We start from the raw sequence: 10,134 nt of genomic DNA on the forward strand, positions 1-10,134 counted from the left end.
ATGCAGGCTCAGCCCCACATCACGAGAGGGAAAGGCATTCGTGATTCTCCCTTGTGTATGTTCAGCTTTTGAAATGCCGGGTGCTGTGGGGCAGGCCTCTGGGAGAAGGGGCTTGATGCTCCCATTTTGTTCAGTAGAACAAGTTAAAAAAAGTCAAGTAACAGGTGTCACTCTTCCTCCTGGCTCAGGGCACCCATTGTATCATCAGTGAGAATCACGCACGTTTCAGTTTGTCCCTTAACATCTGTAGCTCACTTTCTTCTGACGTAAAACAGTAGCTTGTATGATATCACTCATGGGTAACTCCTCAGAAGCCATAGCAGATCTCCAGCTTATCCCAGGGACGGGATGGATTGTGTCGTTGATGGTTAGGTGTATAGCACATGGGGATCTCCGCCGCTCCCTGGATGGCTTCACTGGAGAACCTCTGCTCAGCTTAGTTTCCCTAGTTTAAGGAGGACACATGTCTATTCTGCTGGAAAAATCTAAGAATGTATTTTAAAAGGGCTAGGCCCGCTCAAGAAGATGGCGTTTTGATAATATGAGCAACTGTTTTTGCTCCTCTCTTTAGCAAGAGCTCTTTAGATGTGTTATCCCTTGATGCAGAAGACTGGGGCTCTGATGCAGCATACGGGTCATTTGGCCCGAGTGCTCCAGCTGCCCTGGCGGAGCCAGGATTCCAAGCGGTGTTTCTGAGCAGACAGTAATAGGCACTCACAAGAGCATGAAGTTTGGGCCCATCGCTGGTACAAATCTGTGACACGTACTCAATCCTGAAAACACCCTGGGAGGTGGAACTGTTACCCTCATTTTACAAGTGAGGAGACAGACCCAAGAGAGAAGTAACTTGCCCAAGGTCAGCCAGCCAGGCAGTTAGATAACAGCCGTGTGAAACTCAAGCTGCCAAGCTCCAGAGTGCAGCTGTGCCCACGACACTGACTGCCCGTGTCCAGAGCCCGGGTCTTCCCGTCCGCCTCCCTAGCTTCCCTGGTCATAACTCTGGATGCCTGGAGTGCTTAGAGTTTTGAGGAAAGCCGGAAGGGATAAATCAGAAAGTAAAAGTTAAATCTGTTCAGCCCCCTTGTCTCCCTCTGCACCGGGCCGTGTGCTCTGGGCTCGGGCTCGCCCGGGCGTGCTGGGACTCACGGTGCTGCGAGCCTGCCGTTTTCCCTGTGTGGCTGCTGTGCAACGAGCCTGTGTCCTGCGGAGCGCCCGGGCCGCTCCCACGCCGCGGGGGCCGTTAGGCTCTGTGGAACGCACCCTGCGTGTGACGGCCCCGTCCACTCTGGCTCTGTGAGCTTCCTGCCTCGCTGATAGAGTCCAGCACGAGTGAGTTGTACAGCAGGCTATTCCAGAGGTTGCTGCTCTTGTTTTGTAGCTTCTAATTAAGTATTACTCTTTTGTGTTTGTGCTCTGAGGGGATTTTGTCACGAGCGGCAGGAGCGGCAGGATTTAATCATTAAATAGACGAGGGCTCTTTACAGTTGGCCTGGAAGCTGATGGTTTTCCATTGTTCCCTGGGGATTACAGGCCTGGGGAGCTGCCAGAAGGGTCTCCAAAGACGACTGGCTGGAATGGCTGAGGCGGCTGAGTCTGGAGCTCCTGAAGGACTCCTCGTCGCCTTCCCTGCGCTCGTGCTGGGCCCTGGCTCAGGCCTACAACCCGATGGCCAGGTATGTCCCCAGCTTCGGGATGGGACCAAGAGGATTAGCACAAAGATAGCACAAATCTATCTTATCAGCAGTAATTATAAAAAGGGCTTGTATTTTTTAATTTTGCCAACTTGTGAAGGGAAAAAATAAAGGCAGGTTGAACAAGCTCATGTTATAGGAAAAGCATCCATCTTACCCTTGGTAGCAGACCTTTCCTTAGTAGACTTGGGTCCAAAATTTTTTTTTTTTTTTTTTAAATATGGAACGCTTCACGAATTTGCGTGTCATCCTTGCCCAGGGGCCATGCTAATCTTCTCTGTATCGTTCCAATTTTAGTATATGTGCTGCCGAAGCGAGCACGGGTCCAAAATTTTAATTGCAAAGTCATTTACAGCTCTGAAAACAACTACGGAACGGTTTAATATAACTGCTTTCCAGTAGCAATGAACTCTAATTATTTACTGCTGTATCACACATACCCCCAAACTTACAAGTCTTAAACAGCAGCAGTCATTTGTTTTGCTCACGGATCTGGAATTTGGACATGACCTGTGGGGACAGCTTGTCTCTGGGTCAGTGTCAGTAGGGGTCTCTGTCCAGGGGCTGGGGGACCCGCTTTCAGGGTGGCTTATTCACCTGGGAGGCAGGTTGGGGCCTTCAGATGGGAACCCTGGCTAGGGGCTTGGTTCCTCTTCCTGTGGGTCATTCTGTGGGCTGCTTGGCCTTCCTCACAGAAGACTGGTGGGTTTTCAAGAGTGAGCGTCCTCCCCAAGGAAATGAGACGGAATTATATGGTGTTTGTATGACCCGGCCTGGAAGTCACACAGTGTCCCTCCGCCACACTGTGTTGTTCAGGGCAGTCACAGAGGCCCACTCAGATTCTGGGGGGGAGAGACAGACGTCATCTCTCGATAGAGAAGTAGGAAGATCCTAGAAGAGCATGTGGAACAGGAGATACTGTTGCAGCCATCTTCACGAAATAGAATCTGCCATAAAATACTGAAATAATAAATACTGCTTTAAATAAGGTCTTAAGAAGCCGTTAAAGGTTTGGTTTATAATATTTGCATATAGAAGGTTTACAGTATGACGTAAATGAATAAAAAATGGAATATTAAACGATGGAAGTGTGTGATTTCAACTGTTAAAAACAAACGTACATGGAAAAGGACTGGAAAGTAATAGAGCACTGATGAAGTTGGAAGGCCTAGGGAGTATTTTCTTTGTTATTCTTTTCCAAATTTATCTGCAACACACAACTATTATTTATAATGAGTCATAAAATGGTATTTTTTTTAATGCTCTAAAAATAGTTCCTAGGATTCCCCTGACTCCACAGTGTACAGATTTCATGTGCTCAGCTGACGGTAGTGTGTACCTCTCTTCTGCTCCAAGTCACTCCTGAGCACAATGTCATCTGAAAGAGGCTTGTGATAAACCTACATCTGTGTGTTTATCCCCATAGCGCCAAGTGTGCTTCTTTGGGATCCAATGTGGCCTTGGATGTAGGTTTCTTAAATTTACACAGGACTTAAATTTAAATCTGTTTCTTAATTTACACAGGACTTCTTTTGGTCTTCACGTCACCTTTTGTGTTTCGAATTTTGTTTCTTCCAGCAGATTCCAAAATTACATACATTGGTCTGACTTAACTTTTTAATGTGTAATACAGAGTATGTGTGCAGGCAGCAGGTGCTCAACCAAAACATTATAAGCATATCTTACAGTTTCCAGCTCCCTCCTCCTAGCATTCACCGAAAAAGAAGGGATGGGATTAAAGTTCAGATGTCGGGCAGAGCAAATATGCCAATCCATGTGCTGCTTGAATGATTTAAGATAGTCCTAGTGGTCTTAGAAATGGCACCTCTGCTTCCAGGTCTCTGTAAGTCTTCAGAAATAACACTGGCTTAGAGGACCTTTCCAGGATTTATGGGTTGGGATTCCATTTTCTAATGCTTCTAGTTTCTTAAGTTCTGTTGTGTTGTTTATGACCATTCAACTAAGGGTTTTGATCGTATTCCGAAAAGCAGTCACAGGTGCTGCCTTTGCCATTTCCAATCTTGCCTGAGAAGCATCCCAAGAATCATTTGAAGATTATTATATTCTGAATCTGTTAATCCCAACTTCTATGTTAGAAGTTCCCTTTCTGTTCATCTCCAGGGAAGAGAAAAGATGGAAATCCTGCCAAGAAATATGCCTGTGGAAACAGGTTATTTAGCTCTGCTCTTCTTTCTCCTCTGCCCCCCACCTCAGGGCTTCCTGTGTAGCACAGTGTCTATACCTGCGCTATAAAACAGTAGTCACCAGCCACAGCATGATTGCATTAAGGTAATTAAAATTAATGCAACTTAAAGCTCCATTCCTCGGTTACACTTAGCACACGGTTCAAATACTCAGTGGCTAATGGCTACTGTTTTGGAGAGCAAAGATAGACCATTTCCAGCAAGTTTTGTTGGACAGCTCTGGTCTGGATGGGCAAAATCAGTGATGGCTGGAGTAGATTGATAAGTGACTTTGTGGTACCAGGCAGAGGCACGAGAGGCATTTCCAGCATCTTTTTCACTCCTCTCTGCCTTCAGGGATCTCTTTAATGCTGCATTTGTGTCCTGCTGGTCTGAACTGAATGAAGACCAGCAGGATGAACTCATCAGAAGCATCGAGTTGGCCCTCACCTCACAGGACATCGCCGAAGTCACGCAGACCCTCTTAAACTTGGCTGAATTCATGGAACACAGTGACAAGGTGAGATTTTACCCCTTGTCCAGATGGAGCCTGACAGAAAACAGGTGGGAGGGGAGAGGCACCCAGGCAGCCTCCCCTTGGTCACGCCGCTGCTGTTTTCCTATGCTGTGGCTTCTGCTCTGCCCTAGGGCCCCCTGCCATTGAGAGACGACAATGGCATTGTCCTGCTGGGTGAGAGGGCAGCCAAGTGCCGAGCATATGCCAAAGCGCTGCACTACAAAGAACTGGAGTTCCAGAAAGGTCCCACCCCCGCCATCCTAGAGTCTCTCATCAGGTAGGCTCTAAACCCTTTTTAATTGCTGCCTTCATCTGAAATGACCTCTCTCCCCCTGCTGCCTGCTGCCAAATCACTGCAGTCACGTGGAGGCTTCTGCTCTGTGAAATCTGCCGTCGGGTCCGGCCAACAGGTTTAAGTGAGATGTGGTCGCAGATGGTTCTCTCCACTCTAGGAGCTGTAATTGGCATTTCTGTTGACCCTCAGCACACGGGCTCCCGTGGTTTTCCAACATGTGCTGGCGTGTCCCGGTGAAATCAGTCCAGAAGCACTTCTGAGGCAGCAGCCTAGGAGCGATAGAAGTTGATACCCGCGTTTGATTACACTCTCAGGTCGGAGTAGGTAGTACCTGCCCCGGTGTCTCAAAGGCCTCTGGGGTTTTACTGCCTGGGTCCTCCTCCTCCAGTGTTCCTTTTTTTTTTTTTTTTTTTTTTTTTTTTTTAAGATTTTATTTATTCATGAGAGATACAGAGAGAGAGGCAGAGACACAGGCAGAGGGAAAAGCAGGCTCCATGCAGGGAGCCCGATGCGGGACTCGATCCCAGGATCCCCGGGGTCACGCCCTGGGCTAAGGCAGCGCTAAACCACTGAGCCCCCCCCCCCCCCCCCCCCCCCGGGCTGCCCTCCTCCCGTGTTCTGTGAGTGAAACCAGGCAGGGCTGAGTCTGAGATTCAGTGATCTTTATCTCGAGTTTGGCTTCATTCTCTCCTAAGATGGTTTTGAGTCTTCTGGGTATGGGAAAAATAATCAATTTTCTGCTGTTATGAAATTAGAAGCAGCCTCAAATGTTAGCTCCAGCTCCCAGAGAACTGTTCACCTCCCCTAATGGTTATCAGAGACTATTAACTCTGGGATCTAATTATCTTCATGTAAATGCTAACATGGTTGATTATTTCACTGCAGATAGTTGAGGGGAAAATCACCCAGCTAATAGGTACCTCCTCTGTGGCTGAAACAGTCTGCTGTGTATGGCGCTGCCTTCATTTGAGAGAATCATCAGATAGCCAGCTTCTTTGCCAGCTCTGCTTTTGAGTGAACGCTAAACAGTATTCCTTTAAACACTTTAAAAGGGACCAAAAAGATAGAAATAGAATCGTTTTTGCCCAAAGGGAGCTTTGAGAGACTGTTGATTTCTAAAATGCCACAGATAACACAGTTATAAACATGCCATCCTGTGGAGCAGGCTTCCATTTCTGATTAGGTACAGCAGGTGTGAAAACCTGGGTTCCTTCTCCTCCCATCTCTGGCTTAGGGAACACCATCTTCCTTGATAACTGATAGAAAACCTGGCAAGGACTTTAACAGCGTCGGTGTCAAATACCTAGCCTTGCAAGCCAGCCTCCTTGCTGACCTTTTTCTCTTTGACACCTCTCTGAGAGCTCCCTCGTCCCACCCCAGGGCTTTCCCCATATTTGGGACAATCATAGAAGCATTAATGTGCGTACAGATTTGCAGCAGGAAGATAGACTCAGAGGTCTGGAAAAATGTTCAAGAAGGCCGTTAACCTCTTAAGCCAATATAACTGAAAACACGTCCTCAGAATACCCCGCAGGTGGACCTTGACTTTTTTTTTTTTTAAAGATTTTATTTATTTCCATGAGACACAGAGAGAGAAAGAGAGAGAGAGAGAGAGAGAGAGGGGCAGAGACACAGGCAGAGGGAGAAGCAGGCTCCACGCAGGGAACACGATGTGAGACTCGATCCCGGGTCTTCAGGATCAGGCCCTGGACCGAAGGCAGCGCTAAACCACTGAGCCACCCGGGCTGCCTGGACCTTGACTTTTCACACAAACAAGCGGAAGCTTGTGCTCCCAGCAAAGCCAGTGCTCCTGGCCGTGTGGTTTCATCCCAGCCTTATTCAGGTCAGCTTGCGCTTCAGCCTCCCTCTCTCTGGTTGTCTTCCCCTCTTCCCATTGTTCTTTTCTCTTTCCATTTGCTGCTTTTCCCAGTTGCTTTTGTAAAACTGCTTTTCCTAAGCACCGGGGCAATGTCCTGCCATCTTTGTCACTGCAGAAAGTTTTAAGAGAGAGACAGCCTTAGGCAAAGCTGCTGGTAGAGAATGTGAACTCAGCTGCACCGCCCCATCCTCTCCGGGGGCGGGTTGGGAGAAGGGTGTCAGACCGCTGGGGTCATATGTCCCCAAGTTACTACTTGGGCCCCATGTTGGAGGCCTTGTTCTTTGGTGATAGATTGAGCTGCCTTCCTCACAGTGGCCCTGGGAAGCTCACAGCTCAGGTCCTGGCCCACCTCTAACAGACTACGGATCCCTGACCCCTTTTGTCTACTGCCCCCAGCCAGCCTCATTTTACCTTTTCTACTTTTACTTAAGTTTATTCTAATATATACATTTGAGTCACCTGCCTCAAATTCTCTTTGAAATAATCGGCTTAAATAATCAAGTTCACAAAAACATCTTTGCAAAGCTATTTCTTACCTTTTGTTTTTGTTTTTAAAAAAGTATGTTCTGTTGATAGTACTGTTCTCTGGCTACTGGCTCAATCTGTCTGACACCCTACCTAGTGACCCTTTTAATTACTGATCTGCTCCAGGACAAATTAAATCCCACACGTAATCCCCAAACCAGCCTAACATTGAGACAATTTGAGCCACTCCCATCTCCTCAAAGCCTCTGTATATATCAAGTATGATTGCTTCTTAAGGGAACAGAGGATTAAGTGGGTACTGAATTATCTGTAAGCATACACGTGCATACACGTACACCTGGCGTTTACTTGGTTAGCCTGCAGCATGAGGTCAAGTTCTGTGGCCTGCTGACTCAGACCGCTGGGGCTGCTGTGGCAAATCACCATAGCCTGGGGGCTGAAACTACAGACCCTTCTCACAGGTCGGGATGCTGGGCTCTACCGTTGTGGCCTAATCACCTCCCAAAGACCCTACTACCATCACATTGGGGGTTAGTCTGAAGCATAGGAATTTGGGGGGATATGAACATTGGTCCACAGCATTCCTCCTTGGTCCCCCAAAATGCATATCCTTCTCAAATGCAAAATTCATTCTGTCACAACAGCCCTGAAGCCTTAACCTGTTCCAGGATCAGCCCTAAAGTCTCGTGTAAATACCATCTTAATCACAGATAGGGATGAGACTCTAGGTTCAATTCATCCTGAGGCGACCCTGTGAAAACAAACAAATTACATGCTTCCAGGATATGCTGCTGGGGCATCCCCCATTCCAAGAGAAGTGGGCAAGAAGGAAAGGGTGACAGGCCCCAAGCAAGTCCAAAACCAAGCAAGGCAGACTTCATGAGAGATCTCCAGGCCTGGGAGTAATCCATCTCGGCCGGATCCTCTGCCCTCTGGGGCACGGTCCACCCCCTGGACCCACGAGGCAGAGGTCCTGCCCCCACAGCTCCACCTGGCGCACAGCCCTGCCCGTGGCTGTATCCTCGCAGCTTTGGGCAGAGTCCACTGGGCCTGTTCAAAGCAAGGCAATGGTCCTCCTTTTTTAAAACAAGCAGACAGCCCTGACGATCTCTCGCTGGCCTTCGGGATCATTCTTTTCTCGTCTGGAAGAATAGTGCATGTTCACAGCCAAATAACTCCATAGTTTTGTCTGTAAAATCCAGAAGTTCGACAGCCTCCCTTCATTCCTTCCTGTGTCTTTCCCCTTCTGTTGAGTTTTGTGGTTTATCCTGCTGGAGTAGCTGATTAGGTCCATGGTTCCCACCACACGAATCCCCTTAGCAAAGCCTCACGTGGCCTCATGTGGCCTCACGTGGCCGTACCCTCCGTGTTCTCTTCCAAACACGTGCTCATTTCCTACAGTATGGACAGCCGAGAATTTCCAGGTCTCTAAGTTCTGGCTCCTTTTGGTTTAATCCACTTTTTGTCGTTTCTCTCTTCTCTCATTTTACTCGGAGCAGTGGGGAGGAACCAAGCCTCCCCTCGCCCTTGGCTTAGCGACCTCCTCAGCTAATACCCGGTGTCATTGCGTGCAGGGTCTCCCTTCCACAAGGCACTGGAACACGCACACTTCAGATTGTTGGCCACTTTGTAACAAGGGGTTGCCATCTCTCTATTACCTGAAAACCGTTCCTCATTTCTGTCTGAGAACCCATCAGAACGGCCTTTACCCTCCGTATCCTACTACCCTTGTGTTCGCGATTACATAGGTGTTCTCTCAAGACAGAAGCGCTCTCGCTCTCGCTCTTTCTCCTTCGAAGCTCTCACCAGCGTGTGCCCGTGAGAGTCCAGTGGCGGCTGAACACTACTCTGTGTGTGACGTTTTCTTTATCCATTCTTCCATCACGGAGACTCAGGTTGCTTCCGTATCCCGGCTACTGTGAATAGTGATGCAGTGAACGTGGGTGCGCAGATATCTCTTCGAGACACTGATCTCTTTTCCTTTGGATATATACCCAGAAGTGGAATTGCTGGATCATAAGGGAGTTTTATTTTTAATTTTTGAAGAACTACCAGGCGGTGTCGCATAGCAGCTGTACCCATCTACATTCCCACCAGCAATGACAAGGGCTTCCTGGTCAGCACATCCTCGCCATCACTTGCTGTCTCTTGCCTTTCTGATAACAGCCGTTGTCGGTGTGGGAAGGTATCTCGTTGGATGACTTTGATTTACATTTCCCTGATGCTGAGCGCATTTTCATGTATCTATTTGCCATTCCAAGAATATGTTTTTTGGAAAAATGTCTATTCAGGTCCTTTGCCCATTTTTTAATTGGTGTGTTTAATTTTTTGCTATTGAGTTATATGAATCCTTTATATGTTTTGAATATTAACTCCTCATGAGGGGCTATAGATAGCGGATCTTTTCTCCCATCTGTAGGTTGCCTTTTCAGTGTATTTATTGTTTGCTCTGCAGAAGCTTTTTAGTTTGAGGCCGTCCCACTCGTTTATTTTAGCCTTTGGTGCCTAGAGTTTCAGGTGTGTTTTAGTTGTGGGGTTAGAGGAGGTAAGAGAGAGAATTATTAGCTACTTCTGCCAGAGGCATTTGTGCTTTTCTCCATCTTCCCTTAACCCCCTGATCCTTTTATCCTCCCTTCCCAGGCAGTATTGTGCTGGCCACTAAGCATATCAGACTCCCTGCCTGCCTCGGGAAGTTTCTGTTTGAATGCCTGTCCTGTGGGATGCCCTGCTCCAGTGCACTTCTTCTCTACTCACTCTATGCCTTTTAAAATCCCCGAGTTCTTGTTTTTTAAGGTTAAATAGGTTCCCAGCAATCCAAGGACTCTAGGTACAATAGGAAACACTGAATAAGAATAATGGCTTACCTTCCACTGACTGGTTCGAGGGAATGGTTCTTTTTGACGAGGGAAAAATGACTTCCAAACACTCAAAATTTTATTTGGCATCTGTTATGACTAAAGATATGCTCCCTCTCTGTATGTGTTAGTTTGCTCAAGTAGAAAGTAAGAGTGTCGGTTTGCAAAGGATTCTGAAGCCGAGTGGTGGCACTGGGCTCCGTTGGGATTGGGTGGGAGGCTGGATCT

The 10,134-nt window shown here is 47.7% G+C and overlaps 1 protein-coding gene and 1 non-coding gene across 3 annotated transcripts in view; one reads left to right on the forward strand and one right to left on the reverse strand.

Moving 5' to 3' along the window:
• The window catches only part of MTOR (mechanistic target of rapamycin kinase), a 120,163-nt gene that overhangs the window by 47,402 nt on the left and 62,627 nt on the right, over positions 1 to 10,134 (forward strand). For both annotated transcript variants that reach the window (XM_072828409.1, XM_072828410.1), the window contains exons 26-28: positions 1,531 to 1,673; positions 4,232 to 4,394; positions 4,523 to 4,668. In XM_072828409.1, the coding sequence (XP_072684510.1) occupies positions 1,531 to 1,673; positions 4,232 to 4,394; positions 4,523 to 4,668 (452 nt within the window). The remainder of the gene's footprint in view (positions 1 to 1,530; positions 1,674 to 4,231; positions 4,395 to 4,522; positions 4,669 to 10,134) is intronic.
• On the reverse strand, positions 1,906 to 2,012 carry LOC140634575 (U6 spliceosomal RNA). The gene has a single exon (XR_012032001.1). It is a non-coding gene; the product is annotated as a U6 spliceosomal RNA (small nuclear RNA).

The sequence above is a fragment of the Canis lupus genome, chromosome 5 (genome assembly GCF_048164855.1).
Source record: "Canis lupus baileyi chromosome 5, mCanLup2.hap1, whole genome shotgun sequence".
NCBI lineage: Eukaryota > Metazoa > Chordata > Mammalia > Carnivora > Canidae > Canis > Canis lupus.